We start from the raw sequence: 21,630 nt of genomic DNA on the forward strand, positions 1-21,630 counted from the left end.
TAGTCGTGGGAACCAAAATAATTACCCCAAAACTAAAACCAAATATAGACCTTTTCCCCCAGTAAACTTAGCAGAAATAAGATACAACAGACTTTGTTAAGATGGCCATTGAACATAGCATTCACACCCTCCTGAAACCCCATTGAGAAAGAGATTAAAAATTAAAAAGCATAAACTCAGAAGGACAGTGAAAATAAGCTAATTATAACATTTTGGAAACTCGAAATTAGGTGAAGGAGTTATGACTAAGTACAGCTAAGAAAAGTAAATCCTAAACCATGTTGCGGGAAGCTGAGCAGTGCCTCCATGTGGCAGAAAAGGTTAAAGATTTGGGTAACTTCTGAAAGTCTGCTGGCAACACAGGAGACCTGGGTTGGATCCCAGGGTGGGGAAGATCCCCTGGAGAAGGCAATGGCTACCGACTCCAGTGTTCTTGCCTGGACATCCTATGGACAGAGAAGCCTGGAGGACTGTACAGTTCATGGGGCTGCAAAGAACTGGACATGACTTTGCGACTAACACTTTCTCTTTTCTGGAAGTGTAGGTGATGCTGGTGGGGTGAAGAACAGGAAAATCAACTAAAAGTCTTTAAGAAACACTGAGATTCCATGTCACTTCCCCACCCCTCCCTGGGAGCAGTGTAGCAGGAATTTTTGGTGTCGGGGAACAACAATAAATATTAAGTCCTTCCCCTTGTAACCAAAACCTGCTCATCTCTTGAGGATGCTGCTTCCCCAGCACCATCCCTCACATCAAATATTCTGGGTCCTCTTTCTCTGTGAAAGTTTCAGGCCACTCTTCACCTCTCACTTTGCCCCAAAACCTCCACCTTTGAATCCTGTCATCAGGCTGGAACCTCTGGGTCACATGCCCTTTGTTCCTTGAAGATGTTAGCTCATCACCTGCTGTCACTCTGCTCAACATTAATCTTAATTCTTGGTGTTTTCAGTGGATGAGCCTTCCAACAGCTCACCTCTCATTTTCTTTCTTACCCTTTCATTTTTCCTGAACCACTCCTTGATCATATCCTAGACCTCTTCATGATATAAAACTTCACCCCTCTGTAACCTCAGCACTTTAAATATCTTGACCTGTCTTTCTAATTTCTTCCTTTTAGAATCCTGATGCTAACAGTCCTTCAGCTCCCACTGTTCCCCTCTTTCACTGCTCTTCACTTTCTTCATGCCTGTTCTTTCTTTATCCTGCTTAAAGTCCATGGTCAGTTATTAGAACAGTTCCTCTACATTCTCCTTTAATGGCCTTGCCCTTTTCTGGCTTTGGTATAGACACAGTTGGCAGGACCCCATCTCTGACTAAATGCAGTTCTTTGCCTTCTTTGTGCCTGCGTCCATTCTACCGAAAGTAGTCAGGGAAAAGCACATTGTCATGTGGAATTATCCTGCTTGAGGTTCATGATAAGTAACTTCAAGTAGGCCCTTAATGCCTCCTACATCATACCGTATCTCCAGGCTTCCCTTCATTTTCCTGGTCTGCTGCTCTGTACCTCCTCTCACAAACCTTCCAGACCCTCCTGCCCGGTCGTCACCAGCCTCAGCTGATAGATTGTGCTCTCTGCTGGGATAACTGAGCTCCAGGGAGTGGCTGTGCCTTCAGCCCTGGTGCCAGAGTGAGGAGACACAGGTGGGACCCTTCCTCATTTCTTCTCCTTTTCAATTTCTAACATCTGACCTTCTCCCACCCACTTCTCATCTCATGTCCTAAGGCAGCTCTGTCACGTTCAGCAGCCCGCTTCTACTTCCTAATTCCCGGTCAGTGTGCGGTTGCAGACATTTTTTTTTTTTTTTTGGTCATATTGTGTGGTTTATAGGATCTTAGTTCCCCAACCAGGAATTGAACCTGGGCCCACAGCAGTGAAAGTGCAAAGTCCTGTCCACAGGACCATCAGTGAATTCCCCAGAATCTATTTTAACATGTTTAAGCAGAAAGGGATTTGCTGCAAACCACTAGGTAGCTTACAGAATTCCCAAAAAGGAACCAAGCTGGGCTCTCACATATGCAGATGCCCAGAAAAGGGACCAAGGACAGCACCAACAGGCTCCAGTAGAAACCCAGCAGCTGCTGGTGCCTGCTGCTGGACTGGCACCCTCACCACACCGAAGAGAGGGGCTAGACCTCCAGGAGGCTTGCTACATGCGCTGAGAAAAACCAGGTGCATCCACATCCGTTTAAGGATCCTGACTATAGGGTCTCATGACCTTTATTTCCATCTTCCAAGTTGTACCTGCTCAATGGAAATTGGTTGTATGTGTACATCTAAGGAGCAAGGGCTTCTGGGAAATAGTTTTGAATTCTGCCTCATAAGTGAGATTTATAAGGTGGAGCAGTCCTAAAAAAAAAAGGGAAAGGATTTTCAAAACATTTGGGGCAGCTTTTATAAAATATCAAATATTCATTTCAGGCATAGAAAATGACCAAAATCTCTGAAGAATACACTATATTCATGGGTAGGGAAGGTCAATATCCAGATTTCAGTTTTTGCCAAGTGAATTTTTATGTTAAAAGTAATTCCAATCAAAATTTACAAGGGAAGTTGTCTGTGTGTGCGTGCATGTGTGTACGTGTGGAACCTCACAAATCGATTCTAGAATTTATACAGAAGAGCAAAGGACAAAGAATAGCTAAGAGATTTTTGAAGAAGTTGGCTGATTTTGTGCTACCAGATATTAAATATATTGATAATGAAAAACAACAAAAGCAAAAACAAAGCTGACCTAAACTTAACATACACTGTAATATGATTTATGTGAGTTAAAAGAGCAATAGAGTGTTTAGAAATAGACACATTTTATACACAGTTACACACATTTATACAAAGTACAGAATTATAGAGAAAGTATAGAGTGATCAGCATCAGTGGCACAGGCTGAGGAAACATACTTCCTCTCCTCTTCTTCCTCCTCTCTTCTCCTCTTACTACTTCTTTCGTTCTGTCCCACATTCCAGGAACCCAGTCCCAAATGCTGCCCCTCAGTGGTCCAGCACTCCCCACCTTTGCCCTATTTGTTTTCTGAAAGCAATAGTAGATGTTTTGTTTCTAAAATATCTTGAATTAAAGATTCTCAAAGTGCTTTACAAAATGTGGTCTTTTTACACTTCTATAAGTAGATCAGTACAAAAAGCTTATTTTATGGCTGTTCAGAAAGAAGTTATATGATTTGCTTTAAGGTAAAAATCATATTGTCTTATTAACTTTTTTAAGATTTGTTTATAGCTGTGCTAGGTCTCCATTACTGTACTCTGGCTTTTCTCTAGTTGCAGCGAGTGGAGGCTACTCTTGTTGCGGCACACAGGCTTCTCATTGCAGCGGCCTCACTGGGGTGGAGCAGGGGCTATAGGCTCTCAGACTTCAGTAGCTCCATCTCGCAGGCTCTAGAGCGCTGGCTCTGTAACTGTGACGTATGGGCTTGGTTGCCATGCGGCATCTGTGATCTTCCCAGTTCAGTTCAGTTCAGTCGCTCAATCGTGTCCGACTCTTTGTGACCCCATGAATCATAGCATTCCAGGCCTCCCTGTCCATCACAAACTCCCGGAGTTCACTCAGACTCAAGTCCATCGAGTCAGTGATGCCATCCAGCCATCTCATCCTCTGTCGTCCCCTTCTCCTCCTGCCCCCAATCCCTCCCAGCATCAGAGTCTTTTCCAGTGAGTCAGCTCTTCACATGAGGTGGCCAAAGTACTGGAGTTTCAGCTTCAGCATCATTCCTTCCAAAGAAATCCCAGGGCTGATCTCCTTCAGAATGGATTGGTTGGATCTCCTGGCAGTCCAAGGGACTCTCAAGAGCCTTCTCCAACACCACAGTTCAAAAGCATCAATTCTTCGGCGCTCAGCTTTCTTCACAGTCCAACTCTCACATCCATACATGACCACAGGAAAAACCATAGCATTGACTAGACGGACCTTTGTTGGCAAAGTGATGTCTCTGCTTTTGAATATGCTATCTAGGTTGGTCATAACTTTCCTTCCAAGGAGTAAGCGTCTTTTAATTTCATGGCTGCAGTCACCATCTGCAGTTATTTTGGAGCCCCCAAAAATAAAGTCTGACACTGTTTCCACTGTTTCCCCATCTATTTCCCATGAAGTGATGGGACCGGATGCAGGGATCAAACCTGTGTCCTCTTCATTAGCAGGTAGATGCTTAACCATTGTGCCACCAAGGAAGGCCCCAAGTCATATTATCTTAAAAGCTAGCTAATATATAAAAGAATATCTTGCTTAAAGAAAATATTTTGAAACTTCTATTACAAGAAGCCCAGTTGTAGGGCTGGCTCATCTATTTCTCATAAATGAATCAGTAATGATTGTTATTTCTACCAAAATATTTCGCCTCACTAGTTACAATGTGTGTTAGTTGCTCAGTCCTGTCGGACTCTTTGTGATCCCGCAGGGTGTAACCTGCCAGACTCCTCCGTCCATGAGATTTTCCAGGCAAGAATACTGGAGTGGGTTTCCATTTCCTTCCCCAGGGGATCTACCTGACCCAGGGATTGAACCCAGGTCTCCTGCATTGCAGGCAGACTCTTTACTGTCTGAGCTACCAGGACTGTTACAGGAAATTTCAGTTGGCCACAATTTTCAATTTACCCCATTACCACCTTCTGAAGGACACCTTGAATTGTTTTAGTCATGACCTGTGGCTTATGGGATTCAGTTTCCCAACCTGGGACCGAACCCTGGCCCCTAGCAGTGGAAGTGGAGAGTCCTAACTACCAGACCACCAGGGAATTCCCCTTGGATTTTAATAATGAGAAAAATATCTACTTTACTGGTGCTGTTTACCATTTAACATTTAAGCACAATGCACTGAAAGTTAGATTTTTCTATATCAGGTTTGTATTTTAAAAAACTCCAGAAATTGTAAATGGCCTTGCTTCAGGACAGTGACTAGAGACAGAACTGAAATGTATCAATGCCCACTTTCAGCTGTAATCTTTACTCTGTAAGAAAAGCAGTCTCAGGTATAGCAGTTCTCAGTGTATCAAATAAATACATGGGATAGATGAATTTTCTTCTTGCCCTTGTTTTGCCAGCAATCTTAGCAGTTTAGTTATAATTTGTTCTTCAGTGACTGTTGGCAAATTGGTTATCTAAGAAACGAGTGAAGTTCATTAGATTCTGTCAATAAAAGTGCAAATAATGAGTCTCAAAGGTATAGGCAGCAAAAATATGAAGCCAATTGTGTCTGTTCCTAAGAAGGTTTTCTTCATAGCCACTGTTCTGGGAACAGGGCAGTTTTCTTGTACCTTTTCAGCTGTCTAATTTTCCATAAACAAGATGCCTAATTATTATTTTTTTAATATTTATTTATTTGACTGCATTGAGTCTTAGTCGAGGCATGCTATACCAATCTTCATTGCTTCAAGTGGGATCTTTCACTGTGGTGCACAGAATCTCTACTTGCAGCTGGAGGGCTTAGTTAGTCTGAGACATGTGGGATCACAGTTCCCCAACCAGGGACTGAACCTGTGAAGCAGTGCAAGACAGACTCTTAACCACTGGACCAGCAGGCAAGTCCAGATGCCTAATGATTTTATGAGCAGTTAAGAAGAGGTGCCTACATTATCTCCACTTTTAAGCTCTTGACCATATAAAGTGGCTTTTAAATTTCTTTTTTTTTTTTTCCTAATTAGAAATACATGCTTTGGAGCAAAAATCTTGTCTGGAAAAACACCTAGGCCTGAATTTCACCACTTGTAATGCTTTGGTGAATATACACACACACACACAGTGAATGTGCATGCATGCATGAATTATAGTTATGCATACTCTGTCACAGAGTTCTTTTCAGTTAGCAGAACACAATGTATGTGTCCTAGTAAACAAATCATCTGTAGTATCACGTGATATTGCACTGCATGGATTTCTCTTCTTCCTGGAACTAATATCTTATTATTGAATGTTTAGGATATTTCCATTTTGAATCTCTCTAAATACTTAGATGAACATCTAGTACATATGTGATTGACACAATTATGATTTATTATTTTTTACCTCATTCCATTTCAAAGGAGTGGAATATTTCTGTTAAACTAAAGGCCTCTTTGATACCCAGCCCAAGCTTGTCCTGCTCACTGTACAACAGGCCGATAAATTGAAAGGTGAGTCGTTGGGGCAAGGAATAATGACTTTAACTGGAAAGCCGGCAGGCCAGGAGTGATAGACTAATGCCTTGTCGCAAAGAACCCTCTTCCTTCAGCCAGAATTTGGGCTTCTGTTGCACAGGGAAGGGGAGGGCTCACTGCAATGCCAGTGGGCCAGGGGGACCTGACCCTATTATACCTTCTGTTCTTCTGTTTCGCTCTTATTATTTTCCCAGAGCTGCTCTATAAATCATAAATGGCCCTGCTTTTCACGTTGAGAAAGCCAGCATTGGTGCTGCTGTCCGAGGGACACTGGAGACAGTCATGCCGTGGGCAGCCTCATGCACAGGTTCTCTGTCTCTGTGGGTTATTTAGTCTCTCCCCGGTTACTCAGCAACATGTTCCCTCATTACCATTGTGCTTGAGGTATGTTACTAGAGGATTCAGGAAAGTAAGGGAGTAAACCAAAAAGAGAAATATTTAGAGCTCAGGAAATGGAGGATCCAATATTCACAGAGTAGTGAAGGGATGGGAAGAGAGTTGTACGCCTGTCCTAGGCAACAGCCCGTTTGAATTGAGTAGGACGATTAAATACTGTGGGGGTTAGGCCTCCAGGAAAAAAGGACAACAATATTCTAATTCCAGGCACATCATTATGCACTGTCAGAACACCAAGGAGTAAAAGAACCTAATTAAGAGCTTCTGCGGGTGTGTGGGAGTGGGGAATAGATCACATACATCGAGGAAGTGGAATCGAAATGGCGCGAGACTTCTCAGTAGCATCATGGGATGCTCCAAGAGAGTGGACAGTGCCTTAAAAATTCTGAAGAAAATTATTTTCAACCTAGAATTCCATCCCTAGCCAAACTATCCATCAAAAGTAAATTAATGCAAGTAGAAAAAGTGCTAACTATAAATGTACTGAGAGTACTGAAGCTGTAAATCACTTTCTGACCATTATAATAAAGATTGGTTCAGGTAAGAATCAATGGATGCTCAGTCTAGAGGGAAATTTAATGAGGATCAGAATATTTGTTTAATCTTCAATGTTTCCCCATGGAAGCTTATTAGTTGCAAGAGAAATCACAAAGTATCTACAAATTGCACAGCACCTTGACTGTATTATCAAAATTAACACCACCAAAGAGGGGAATTTGGAGATTGTATCCTTCATATGTGATGCCCTGAGAAAAGCACATCACTTGTGAGTATTCTCGTAAGGGATGATTATCCCAAATCTAATCATGGGGAATAACCAGGCAAACCCAGTATGGTGTATTTCTATTCAAAAAGGTGATTCTGTGTTCTTTTAAAATGTGTCATAAAAGACAAAGGCTGAGCAGGTATTCCAGATTAAGTGTGACTAAAGAGATATGATGCTAAATGCAATACCTGAGTGGATGGTCTATTGAAGGAAAAATAAACTGCTATAAAGGACATTATTGCAACATTAAAATATAGACAATAGATCCAAACTGGATCAATATTAAATTTACTAAAGGTTAACAGTATTGTTATTATGTAAGAATATTCTAAGGAAATATACACACTGAAATATTTATGGATAAAGGGCCATGATGTATGAATATTACTTTTTAAAATTATTTAATTGGAGGCTAATTACTTTACAACATTGTAGTGGTTTTTGCCATACATTGACATGAATCAGCCATGGGTGTACATGTGTCCCCCATCCTGAACCCCCCTCCCTCCTCCCTCCCCATCCCATCCCTCTGGGTTGCCCCAGTGCACCGGCTTTGAGTGCCCAGTTTCTTGCATCAAACTTGGGCTGGTGATCTATTTCACATGTGGTAGTATACATGTTTCAATGTTATTTTCTCAAATCATCCCACCCTCACCTTCATCTATTTCACATGTGGTAATATACATGTTTCAATGTTATTCTCTCAAATCATCCCACCCTCGCCTTCTCCCAGAGTCCGAAAGTTTGTTATTTATATCTGTGTCTCTTTTGCTGTCTCTATAGGGTCATTGTTACCATCTTTCTAAATTCCATATATATGCATTAATATACTGTAATTGGTCTTTTTCTTTCTGAATTACTTCACTCTGTATAATAGGCTCCAGTTTCATCCACCTCATGAGGACTACTGATTCAAATGTGTTCTTTTTAATAGCTGAGTAATATTCCATTGTGTATATGTACCACAGCTTTCTTATCCATTTGTCTGCTCATGGACATCTAGGTTGCTTCCATGTCCCAGCTATTGTAAACAGTGCTGCAGTGAACATTGGGGTACACGTGTCTCTTTCAATTCTGGTTTCCTCGGTGTGTATGCCCAGCAGTGGGATTTCTGGGTCATATGGCAGTTCTATTTCCAGTTTTTTAAGGAATCTTCACACTGTATGAACATTACTCTTAAATATTTCAGAGAAAATGATCATCTCTCTCCATCCATCTACCCCTCCCTCCCTCCCTCCCTCCATCCATCCATGAGAGAGAAAGAGGAGAGACAGAAAAAGAAAAAGCAGATATTAAAGAATATGGAACAAAATGCTAGTAACAGGTCAATGTGCATAAAAGGTAACACAAGTTTCATGTAACTATTCTTATTCTTAGAACTATTCTATAAGTTAGAAATATAAAGAAAGTAATATAAACGTGTTTTCAGACATCCAAGGACCAAATAGTTTAACCATCATGTTACAAGATGTGCTTCAGAAAAATAAGGAAGCAATGTAGAAAAAAACTACAGATGATCTAGGAAATTGGAAATCCAGCACAGGAGAAGGAGAAAAGGAAGCCCCAAGAAGGCAACAGTAATCAGTCCAGACTGGAACAGAAGGATGAAGCATGCCGGGAGATAGATCTGAAAAAAAAACAAAAAAAAAAAAACAAATGGGGACTGATAGATTACTGGGAAGTGTTTGAGTGTTCATAAAATTATTGTTTCACAAATCTGTAGGAGAATTTGGGAAAAAAAAAAATAAGGGGCAATACAAAACAAAGCAAATTTCAAAACAAAAAAAATCCAGGCAACTATGAAGTACAGGAAAAGCCAAAAATTTAAGAAAGAAAGAAAAGATAATCATAAAACACACCATGACTTATCAGGTAATGATATTTAGTCATGATAAGTAAACACTGCATTTTTATAGTCAAAATTTGTGATATATTGGGAAAACAATGGAGTATAGTGAGATGTAAAAATTACATCCTCAATGATCACCATCAGAACTCAACAGATTCTAAAAACAACCCTGTGAAGAGCAATGTAAACGTACGTGGCAGCTGCTGTCGTTTGCCCACGAAACAGCCAATCCATTTGTTCCTCTTCTGGATTTTGTTCAGCATTTCCCTCCTTCCACTGGCCATGTGTAGCAGGGGCATCCCCAAAGGGGAAATGCTGCTTGGTCCAAGCTGATCATGCTGGGCTTACACCCCTCTTTTTACCAGCCAGGGCATGGCAGTGTGCTTTGGTTCTAGCTGATGACACACTAGGGAGGGCTTCTCAGGGGTTTCAAGGAGTCCACTTTACATAGCAAGTGGCCTTTAGGCACTGTCATTTCTGGATGTGGTGTTCAGAGCTCCTGAGTCATCTTGTGAGCCCCATTCACAGCACCTTCTCTGTGGTGCTCCTTATCAGGAGGAGCTGTGCTGTGGAAGACAGCACAACTGTCTTGCTTCTGGGTTTCCGTCCCAACCAGAAAAGCACAAAGCCTACACTGCATCTTCTCCCCGTCTAGTTAATGTCCTCCTCGTTTGACTTTCTACCTACTTTGAAACCCAGGTACGTTATGGAGACATTGAGAAACAAGCTGGCAGAGACCTTCAGGGAACACCAGCCGACCCGAATTGAAAAGGCTGTTTTTTAGAGACAGTCCTCAATACCATTCAATGCAGGAGGGCCCCCAAGTGGTATATTAATAGCAAATGCCTATTTAAAATGATTTTTATAATGATAAGATAATTATATCACTGCTGTGCTGTGCTGAGTTGTGTTCAACTCTTTGCAACCCCATGGACTGTAGCCCACCAGGCTCCTCTATCCATGGAATTCTCCAGGCAAGAATAGGAGTGAGTTGCCATTTGCTCCTCCGGGAGTCTTCCCAATCCAGAGATCGAACCCGAGTCTCCTGAGTCTCCTGTGGTGCAGGTGGGTTCTTTATCACCAAGCCTCCTGGGAAACCTCTTTGTATCATTAGTAGTTCCTTTTAATTTCTTGGGCAAAGTTTAGTGGGTGAAGAATTGAGATAAACTTGTATTTCCTCTTGGAGGTACTTCACATGGGTAAATGAGGCCACATATTTGAAGGTTAAGGCCTGGCTCTCAGCAAAGAGCCCATGGATGGCTCTGTCTGGCAAGGCCACTGCTGGTATATAGACAACTGGAGGTCCATAGCTCAGGTTAAATATGCTCATTGGTCCATCTTATTGGGAGAGTATCAGTTTAGTTCAGTTGCTCAGTCGTGTCTGACTCTTTGTGACTCCATGGACTGCAGCACATCAGGCCTCCCTGTCCATCACCAACTCCTGGAGTCTACTCAAACTCATGTCCATTGAGTCGGTGATGCCATCCAACCATCTCATCCTCTGTCGTCCCCTTCTCCCGCCTTCAATCTTTCCCAGCATCAGGGTCTTTTCAAATGAGTCAGTTCTTCCCATCAGGTGGTCAAAGTATTGGAGTTTCAGCTTCAGCATCAGTCCTTCCAATGACTGTTCAGGACTGATTTCCTTTAGGATGGACTGGTTGGATCTCCTTGCTGTCCAAGGGACTCTCAAGAGTTTTATCCAACACCACAGTTCAAATACATCAATTCTTTGGTGCTCAGCTTTCTATATAGTCCAGCTCTCACATCCATACATGACTACTGGAAAAGCCATAGCTTTGACTGTATGGACCTTTGTTGGCAAAGTGATGTCTCTGCTTTTTAATACCCTGTCTAGGTTTGTCATAGTTTTTCTTCCAAGGAGCAAATGTCTTTTAATTTCATGGCTGCAGTCACTATCCACAATGATTCTGGAGCCCAAGAAAATAAAGTCTGTCACTGTTTGCATTTTTCCCCCATCTGTTTGCCATGAAGTGATCTGTGGTAGTTAAGTTCCATAAAGTCACTGTGAACACTGAATTAGTAAATATAGAAGAACCCTTCTCTCAGGGGAAATACAGGAGTAGGTTTCTGTGAGACTCTGGCCATAGTTTCATCAGCTAATAAAAACATGACCTTATTTTATGTGTGTTTTATTTTAGAGACAAGTTATTTCATATACATCATTGATTCATTAATACTGAACTCATGGCCAACAGTATCATAACTCATGCCTGAATTAAGTTTATCTAACAGATGTATTTTCTCCATAAGGCGCATCACAGCCTTCTTGCTTTTAGGAACACTGGATTGCATTTCAGGACATAAATGCAATGAGCCATCCTAAGTGGTGAAATTACTAACAAAAAGTGGCACAAAAGTGTGAACAGAGTGACATTAAATAAAACTACAGAAAAGGCATTTGTGTATAGCCTAAAGGATGAATGAAGGCAGAGTCCCCTTGATCAACCTCATCTAGGAATATGCAGAGTGGGTGACTCAAGGCTTTTGCCAGTCTTCACACGTCTGTGAATGACCACAAAAACACCCAGGGTATTGATTTTGGGGTTACTAATGAATTTTCTGAGTATAGAAATCCACAAATATAGAACCTGTGAATATTAAGAATTGGCTGTATGCATCTTTTAAATATAAGAATTATTTTAAAAACGTAGCTTCAATTACCATTTTTGCTCCTAGATTCCTTAACATTATGGAGTAGCCATCACAATTCACGTTTTCCCAACTGTCTTATTAAAGCATCTTTATGAATCCATGGATTTAATCATAGCTGACATGTTTGAATTCATTTGCAAAGATTATCATGATTCATTTTATTACTTATCTTTACTATTATTATTACCCATGCTCAGACTGTCCCATCTTTGGCCACTGGGAGTTCTATTTGTTCAGGCAGCACTGGTTCCTTTTCATGAGAAATGGCCCATAGAGAGCCTGCTACGGGTGCTCATGCGATCAGCACTGTCAGTTTCCAGTGGACAGAACTGGGGAACAGGAAGTACCTGTCTGTCTATGTATCTGTCTACCTATCTAGCTAGCTATCTAATCAATCATGAAATAACATCATAAATTTGAACCTATGCTTCCTTTTAAGGTTCTGGATTATATGATTTTTACTCAGTTCTTCTAATACTTGTATTTCCTTCTTCCCACAGCCAGAATCTTCGTTCTCAAAAACAACATGAATGATAAAATATCATGTAATTTTTCAGTAGTTTTATCTGACATTGCATTACCCAAATGACAAGTCTAAAATAGCAGAACCACAGTAATATCATTACTGAAAAGTTACTCTGTTGCTGTTTTTTAAAGTTGGCGGATAGCTGCTTTACAATATTGTATTGGTCTCTGCCACACATCAACATGATCAGCCACAGGCATACATATGTCCCCTCTCTCTTGAACCTTCCTCCCGCCTCCCACCCATCCCATCCTTCTAGGTTGTCACAGAGCACCTGATGTGAGCTCTCTGTGTCATACAACAAATTCCCCCTGGCTCTGTTTTACATACGGTTATGTATATGTTTCCATGCTGCTCTCTCAGTCCGTCCCTCCTCCCCCACTGTGTCCACAATTCTGTTCTCCGTCTGTGTCTCCACTGCTGGCCTGCAGATAGGTTCATCGGTACCATCTACAGTCCTTTTTGTACTTAGGATGCATCCCACTAGGGGAACACAAATTCTTATAGCTTCTCTTTGTGTAGTTTTGCTACCAAAATGGATACAGAGTTAGGTTCATTTATTTTTTTATATTTTGGGATTAATATTTTAAAATTGAATCACACAGTATCAAAGACATACATAGAAACCAAAATATATGCAAGTCTAGTTTGTATCTATCCTTGTCTCATACGCTCTATACCTTTCTTTATCCTATAGAGAACCCTTAAAACCTTTTTGTGGTTTATTTGTCCATGGAAAAAGAGAATTAAATCTGTATATATTTATATCCTTTATTATAGAAATAGTAGTATACACATTTTTATGCACTTAAAATCACTTTAACAATGTATCTTGGAAATTACTCCATAGTAGATGGAGATACTCATTATTACAATATAGTTATATACTACTCTGTCATAAGGATGTGCATAATTTATTCAGCCAGTCCCAGACTGTGGCATTTTAGTTGTTTTATGGCTTAGCTTTTATAGAGTGTCCTTGTACACCTCTCTCTTTTTAAAGAAAGATTTATCTATGACTGCAGTGTGATTTTTTAAGATTTATTTACGGCTGCGCTGGCTCTTTGTTGCTGTGCGTGGGCTTTCTCTAGTTGCAGTGAGCAGGCGCTACTCTTTAGTTATGGTGTCCAGACTTCTCATTGCAGTGGTTTCTCTTGTTGCAGAGCACGGGCTCTAGGGACCGTGGGCTTCAGTAATTGCAGCTCACGGCTCTAGAGCACTGGGTCAGTAGCTGTGGTGCACAGGCTTAGATGTTCCTTGGGATGTGGGATCCTCCTGGACCAGGGATCAAACCCATGTCCCCTGCATTGGCAGGCGGAGTCTTTACCTTTGAGCCACCAGGGAAGCTCCATATATCTCTTTTATATTTGCCAGTATATATTTGAAATAGATTACAAGAAGTATGATTACTGAATCAAAGGGTAAAAGAATATATAATTTTGCTAAATATCTTCAAATTCTCTTCCGTACAGGTTATTCCATTTGCATTCCTTCTGTGTGCAAGCCTGTGTGTTCGGTCACTTTGTCTCTGACTCTTTGCCACCCTAGGGACTGTAGTCTACCAGGCTCCTCTGTCTCTGGGATTCTCCAGGCAAAAACATTGGCATGGGTTGCCATGCCCTCCTCCAGGGGATTTTCCTGACCCAGGAATCAAACTGGTGTCTCCTGCATTGCAGGCAGATTGCTTACCCACTGAGTCATCTGGGAAACCCCTGTATTCCTTCTAGCAATATGTAAAGGTACTGGTTCTTCCAAAGTTTCATTAACTTTGGAAGTTAGTTTCAAGAGTGTACTTTTGAGCTTTTTTAATTTTGCTAATCTTTTGGAAAGGCAAGAAATATCAGTATAATTTGCATTTCTGTTATTATTGCCCAACTTTTGGAGGAAAATACAATGTATTGGTAACATATAAAATAATACATTTCACAGAAACCTTAATCTCCTTTCTTAAAAAGTTAATGTAGCTGCACCAAATCAACATTTCCAGCTGGGGTGACTGGCTGGGACTGAGTCCAGCTGTTCACGTTAGATGGGCGTGTGGTTCCTAGTTTAATACAAACTCCACTCTGCCTCTCACTGGATTATAGGACCTGCCTTTCCCTGTCAGTGTTCTATCTGTCAGCCCATCCCTTGACTTGGAAAGTAGGTGTAACAGTTTGTTGCCAGAAAATGCGGCATCATGAGCATCACAGTCACAGAGCCGCAGTGGCCTCTATCACACTGAGCATTTGTTGCCCTGCCTCTGGGGTGGTTGGCTGGGTGGCTGTGCTGACATTAGCTGGGCTCACTCACATGTCTGAGGGTTGGTTAGCTGTCAACTGATCCAGATGATTTTTGACTGTATGGTTATACAGCCACACACAGAGTGTGATCCCATAAATGTAGAGCACAGCATGTACTGGGTGATGTGCTCTTTGTCCAGATGCCACTCACGCAGGTGCCCTCACTGCTAGGTTTCTGGGGGGCTATGTCCCCCTTAGAGCCATGTGTCCTGTTGTTCTTGGGGTGCTTCATCCCCTGACGACCCACCCCCAGCGCTCTAGTCTCAGACATCTGCTCGCTGTCAGCAAGGACTTTTGCTTCTACCAGGTCCCTTGGCTCTGTCAGAGATGGGAACATGGTCTCATCTGCTGAACCATGCGGTAGGGCAGAAGGACGGCAGTAGCAATGTTGAGTTGATGAGAAGAAGGCGGAGCGCCTGGGAAGAGGGATTCCTATCAGCTGACCACGTCTGGACTCAGACCGCAGCTCTTCCCTGGCTCTTCAGCTGTGGGCCCGCCCTGCAGATTCTGGACTTTCCAAGCCTCCACAATTGCATGCACCAATTTCTTTCTTTCTTTTTATTATTGGAATATAATTGCTTTACAACGTTGTGTTAGTTTCTGCTGTACAGTGACGTGAATCAGCCATACGTATACACATATTCCACCCCACCCGTTTAGGTCATCACAGAGCTCCGAGATGAGCTTCCTGTGCTTTATGTTAATAGCAAGTTCCCACTAGCTATTTATTTAACACATGGTAGTGTATATATATGTCAATCCTAATCTCTCAATTCATCTCAGTCACCCTCCTCACTCCCGCCCCGTGTCCAAATGTCTATTCTCTACGTCTGCATCTCTATCCCTGCCTTGAAAATAAGTTAATCTGTACCATGTTTTTAGATTCCACATAAAAGCAATAATATGCAATATTTGTTTTTCTCTTTCCGACTTACTTCACTCTGTATGAGTGACTCTAGGTTCATCCACATATCTACAAATGACCTTATTTCATTCCTTTCAGTGGCTGTGTAATATTCCATTGGCTTCCCTAGTAGCTCAGCTGGTAAAGAATCCGCCTGCAATGTGGGACACCTGGGTTCAATCCCTGGGTTGGGAAGACCCCTGGAGAAGGGAACAGCTACCCACTCCAGTATTCTGGCCTGGAGAATTCCACGGACTGTATAGTCCATGGGGCTGCAAAGAATCAGACACGACTGAGCAACTTTCACACACACACACATATGCATGAGCTCATTTCTTTAAAACTTTTTTAAGATGCAGTTTATATTTATTTATTTTGGGCTGCACTGCGTCTTTGTTGCTAGTTGTGGCTAATGGGGGCTACTCTTTGTTATGAGAGGGCTCTCACTGCAGTGGTTTCTCTTGTTGTGAAGCACGGGCTCCAGGTTGAGGATGGACTTCTGAAATTGTGGTGCAAAGGCTTAGTTGCTCTGCAGCATGTGAAATCTTCCAGACCAGGGATTGAACCTGTGTCCCCTGCATTGGCAGGCACATGGTTATACACTGGGCCGCTAGGGAAGTCCCTGCATGAGCTAATTTCTTAGACTCTCTGTACACACACACCCTGTTCGTTCTGTTTCTCTAATACAGAATGTTAGCGAAGGAAGGGCTTCAGCCTGCATTTTTGCTTGTTTCCTTCTAAGGCAGTTTAAGAACAAATATGCTTCACCATGGTGAGAATTCATTTCCTGCAGTTTTACACAAACAGATGACTATTCCTTACATAAACAAAATGCTGCCTTCATTTCTTGTCTCTTATAACTCTGTTCTTAGGATTCCATCCCTTCTCGTTCCGTGTTGCACTCTGGAGATTTCTGGAATTAACTGACAATGTGTGGTCTCAGTGCCAGATAAGTGTTCTGTAATTCCCAGGGTTTCTCCCGGTGGGTTGAATGGGGTGGTGAGAGAGTAGGACTGATGTAAGAGAAGCCTTTTCACCCTGCCACAAACCTTTAGAGGCTCTTTGTAGTTACACGCCTCAAAGATTTAGACCTTCCCTAAGCACTATTTGTTTTCAGAAACTGTCCTGGGTTCCAAGGCAGGTTCCATTCAGGCCAAACCCAACAAAAGAGATGGTGCAGCCATAAGAATACATTGAGCCATTTTGTCTCATTGAACCTACTAGAATTTGGTTACTTATTTTTGGCTGTGTGGCATGTAGGATCTTAGTTCCCTTTCAAGGACTGAACCCACCACCTGTGCATTGGAAACCCAGCGTTTTAACCACTGGACCACCAGGGAAATCCCACTGAACCTAGGAGGATTTATACTCAAGTCTTAAAATTGGAAGGCTCTGTGTGTCTTGGATATTCTGAGTTTTGTACCAATGGCACCACTGACACATGGGCCTGACTCATCCTCCAGGATCCCTGAGCGCACACGAGAAAGATCTCAGTAGCCAGACTCGGAAAAGGAGAGGAAGAGAGGGCACAGCAGGCACACTAGACTCTGCGTTCAGTGGCAGAGGCTGGGCTGCTCCTCTTCCTATCACATTATTCTGCAGATATTCCATGGAGTGTTTGTTCTAAACGTCCTCTGATTTGGCAGAGGCACCTTGGCATCACGGGGAACTGGCATCTGGGAGAAGCACTGAAGGTGCTTTGCAATGGGCGCTGATTTCTAAATGCTCATAAATTCTGCACGCTGTGCATACAACCAAACACATCACAAACACACGCTCTGAAAACCCTCTTATGAATTCTTTTCGATCTGTGCCTCTGCAGAGAACACGGGTGTCATCTGATAAATAATCACATGGCCTCCCAAACCCACAGTGGGATGAACGAGGGAATGATGGGCTTGACTCCCCATATCTAGAACCTCTCAATCCCCACGTTCCAACATTAAAACTCACTAGTGGAGGTGGAACCCACTCCAGTGTTCTTGCCTGGAGAATCCCAGGGGCAGCAGAGCCTGGTGGGCTGCCGTCTGTGGGGTCGCACACGACTGAAGCGACTTAGCAGCAGCAGCAGGGGGGGTGGAGGGGTGAAGGGAAGAAGGGGAGAGAAGGGAGAGAAAAGGGAAATAGCCAGGCACCAGTGGAGCCACAGTTCTTCTCTGGGGAGAGACTGATGTGAGGAAGATGAGGAAATATATCTACCACAGCATACAGGTTTTTGAGTCAAATATATCTGGGTTCAAATCCAATTCCTACTGCTTACCAGCTGCATGACCAGAGGCAAGTCACCGAAAGCCCTGAGCCTTAGTTCCCTTATGTGTACAAAGAGGGTAAGAGCTAACTACCTTGGAGAGTTGCTGGCAGGCTAAGGTCATGATTGTGAAGAACACGGCACACAGTGGGGCTTCAGGAATGCTAGCTTCCTGACAGCTTTTCTTAGATGAGCGCTCTGAGAAGTCAGTGCCAGACTCTGGCCTGACTTGGCTTCCCCTTTGACAAGCAGTTATGGCAGGCATGGATGTGTGTCCACCCAGGTGGGGGTGTGCTTGAGGAAACGTGGTTTGAGGTGAGATGAGATTATCCCAGCGGGAGATACCTTTGTCTACAGAGAGGACATGATTTTCAGAAGATCCGTTTAATTGCATGAAGTGGAAGCACCTGTCAGTACAATTTTCTGGGGGCTAGAAACCCACATCAGTTTCTAAAGTCAAAGTCTACCAACAGGTAGGTCTCCTGTGCCACTTATTCACACCTGTCTTTGGGGGCCATAGAATTTAGAAGATTTTGGAAGACGCTGTTGGGATAGTAGATGAGTAGAGCATGAATCTAGGGGGAACAGGAGGAGGACTGCAAATACCATGACATCAGGCAGTTCAGACAATTGCTGGGGAAACACAGGAGGGCTGAGTAGTGCAGCAGAGGCAGTGGGCTGTTGAGGCAGGGATTCTCTGTAATGTTTCCATGGTATTTAAAGTGCTTTTCAGCTCCCAGGAGAAACTGTACAGATGTTGGTTAATAAGCTTTCCTAGCTCTGTGGCCTCTTATTACATCTAAACTTCTTTAGGTTCAGTATTCTCACTTGTAAAACGGGGAACGTAACAGTACTAACCTAAGAAATGAAGATGAAAAGCAATGATGCTTATAAAGCCTTAGCATAGTTTCTAGCACATATTAAGGTCTCATAAATCTTAGTTATTATACAAAGACCGTTTAAGTGACTAGTGCAACACAACAATGAATATGAATTGATTGCAACAAATTTATTAGTTTTTCCTTTTGGATTGCTGTTGCCATCTAGCTGTTTCTGTTTGGTTTCAGTATCTATTTATATGTGTAACTACAAAAGGGAGCTGGGCTGGAGCAATGTGAAGCAGATGCTTAATTGCAAGAGAATCTGCGTATACAGTGTGTGAAAGGCCCCCATCATAGGGCTTCCTAGGTGGCAACAGTAAAGAATCTGCCTGCCAATGCAGGAGACATAAGAGACATGGGTTTGATCCCTGGGTTGCGAAGATTCCCTGGAGGAGGAAACAGCAACCCACTCCAGTTTTCTTGCCTAGAAAATCCCATGGACAGAGGAGCCTGGCAGGCTACAGTACATGGGGTCGCAAAGAGTCAGACATGACTGAGCAACTGAGCGCTAAAGGTTCCATCATAGGGCATCTGAAACAGCAAAGGAGAAGTCCCTGGACACCACAGTACCTGCGGCCACAGGAGAGAAGCCATTCCTAGTTCAGTTACTATCCTGGCCCTCTGTCATGTAGTTGCACGAATTGAAGATGCCTTTGTAATTAAAACCTTTCTGGACAGAGGTGCTGAATTTCTCCAAGTTGGGCCTGGAACATACATACAGATACATGGTGGGAAGGGGCTCTAAGAATAAATGCTAATGGCTGTTTCCTAAACTGTGTTACAGATTCGAGTCCCAGCAGGACTTGTATCTCTAAAAACAACACAGTTACAAAACAGAACAGACTCACAAGCACTTATTTCGTGCCAGACACCACCGTAAACACTGTACCAATCTGTGAATTCATTTAATTATTAAACTTCAGCAGCCCTTTGTGGGGGGTACCCCCATCATACCCATATAACAGACAATGAAATAGGCAAACCCAGTTAGTGAGTGGTTCAGCCAGGTTTCTGGAACTAGCTGGCTGAAGTTCTCAACCCGTACACATTTGGCCACTGAAATAGTGGGCACTACTCTTCCCATTTCCAATTCTCCCACAGCGGTGTAGACACAGGGCCCAGGCCGCGTGGGCACATCTGGAGCAACGTCCCTGTTATCTGGAATGGCAACTACAAGTAGTGTACACCTCCTGGGAAATCCTCAGGACTGGAACCATCCAGCCGCTTGCACCGGATTCCCAGGTGGGCCAGTGGTGAATTCGCCTGCAAATGCAGGAGACGCGGGTTCGATTCTTGGGTCTGGACGATCCCCCGGAGGAGGAAATGGCTACTCCAGTATTCTTATCTGGGAAATTCCATGGACAGAGGAGCCATAGGGTTGCAGAGTCGGACACTACTGAAGCGACTTAGCACACAGCACATACCTGGGCCCAGAGGCCGAGATATGAGTAGATTAAGGGGTGCCGCGACACCCAACCTCTAGTCCCCTGAGCGGCTGGAGCACAAGGGCGGAGGGACCAGCCCCTAGTTCTGTGTTACCGCGCCCACCAATGACGTCACGGGCAAGCGCCTGTCCGAAGCCCAGCCCCTTCGGGTTACGTGAGGTCGCGCCGCCGGAACCACCGAGATGGGCGGCCTAGAGGGATGGTGGACACCTGCGCTGGGTTCTGCATGATCTTTGAGAGAACCGTTTCTAGGGGTTATGAGGGAAAGGGTAAATTCTGGCTAGCTCTTCTTGCCAGTCCCGTTAGGCGCCGGCTTCCTCGTTTTCCTTAGCGCCTCGTCAGCACGCTGCCCCTGAACTCGCCTCCCTCTGACCGGATGCCCCGGCGTCTCGGCCTCACAGAAGCCGCCGAGGTGGCTGCGGGCCTCTAGAGTCCTGGTCCAGTCCCTTGCCCACCGAGGCGTGATCTTTTTTTTGTCTAAAAGAAGTTGGCCTAACAGCCCCCTGTGGCCGGTACTGAAGTTTCTGATGTTTGGGGTCTCCTGCTTGCTTGGGTGGAGAGCCTCTTGGGGTCTCCCGTCACCTGATAGCTAATGTGACCATGAATATTTCACTCAGTCCAAATCCAGTTATCTTTGTCTCCTCCATAGGCACTTTTGGGAGTCAGTGACGTGGTCCCCATAAGCACTTTTTTAGGTTTTTAAATTTGTTCAGACCCAGCACTGTAGGGGCCGAATTGGTCATGTGTGTCTCGGTCCACTCGGTGTGAATGGTCCCAGGAGCGCTCTTGGGCAGAGGAGGCAGGTGGTGGATTGTCCCGAATACCAGCTAGAGCAATTCATGAGGAGGTGGGAGCGATCAGCCAGTGGAGGGCTGGTAGAGACTCCTGCCAATGCTGGAAATGAGATGGAAGACTGTGGGCGGTTGTTGGTGATGTAGAAAAGGGACCATTACGCTCATGGCTCTTCTTGTCTTAGCTTTTAAGGTTCTTGCTTTTCCAAACCGGGAAGAGTGCACAGAGCCAGGGGACATCAGCCATGCTCCAAACCACTTGGCCTCAGGTGAGCCTACCTTCATTTCAGTCTTAAAAGTCACATTAGTTATCAGGTCATTAGGAAGGGACCTAAAAGGCCTAAGTTGGCGAGGCTGTGGTTTCCCCCTTGAGTCCATCCCCAGGGCTAAGGTTGTAAATACGTGGTGGGGGAGGTAAGAGTCTTGTGTGTAGTGTGAAGAGTTTGGACATACAGGTTTAAGTAAAAAAGGGGGGACTCACGTCAAGAAATTCCCTCAGAAAGTGAAAATCCAGATCATGTTGTACAAATAAAAGTTGTGTGCACAGATATAGAAAACAACCTTATCTAGAGGGAAACACGTTGGGGGTGGGGGATAAATTAGGAATATGGATTAGCAAAAAAAATAAGGTTGCTAGGTGAGAAACCGCTTGAGAAAAATTCTCAATTGAAGAGATTCCTCCACAAATACCAGATGTATCCCAGAGAGACCTGCATTGTTCTTTCCAT

The 21,630-nt window shown here is 43.5% G+C and overlaps 1 protein-coding gene across 3 annotated transcripts in view; it reads left to right on the plus strand.

The window, feature by feature from the left end:
* LOC139176064 (zinc finger protein 621-like) overlaps positions 1–21,630 on the plus strand; it is a 50,003-nt gene that overhangs the window by 5,861 nt on the left and 22,512 nt on the right. The window contains exons 1-2 of one of the 3 annotated variants that reach the window (XM_070776116.1): positions 20,249–20,380; positions 21,088–21,171. The exons of 1 other annotated variant lie outside the window; for it this stretch is intronic. In XM_070776116.1, coding sequence (XP_070632217.1) covers positions 20,369–20,380; positions 21,088–21,171 — 96 coding nt within the window. In that variant the 5' untranslated portion in view covers positions 20,249–20,368. Of the gene's footprint in view, positions 1–20,248; positions 20,624–21,087; positions 21,172–21,630 lie in introns of those variants that run through there. One more of the 3 variants, XM_019984093.2, reaches the window with a different exon arrangement.

The sequence above is a fragment of the Bos indicus genome, chromosome 22, assembly GCF_029378745.1.
Source record: "Bos indicus isolate NIAB-ARS_2022 breed Sahiwal x Tharparkar chromosome 22, NIAB-ARS_B.indTharparkar_mat_pri_1.0, whole genome shotgun sequence".
NCBI classification, from domain to species: domain Eukaryota; kingdom Metazoa; phylum Chordata; class Mammalia; order Artiodactyla; family Bovidae; genus Bos; species Bos indicus.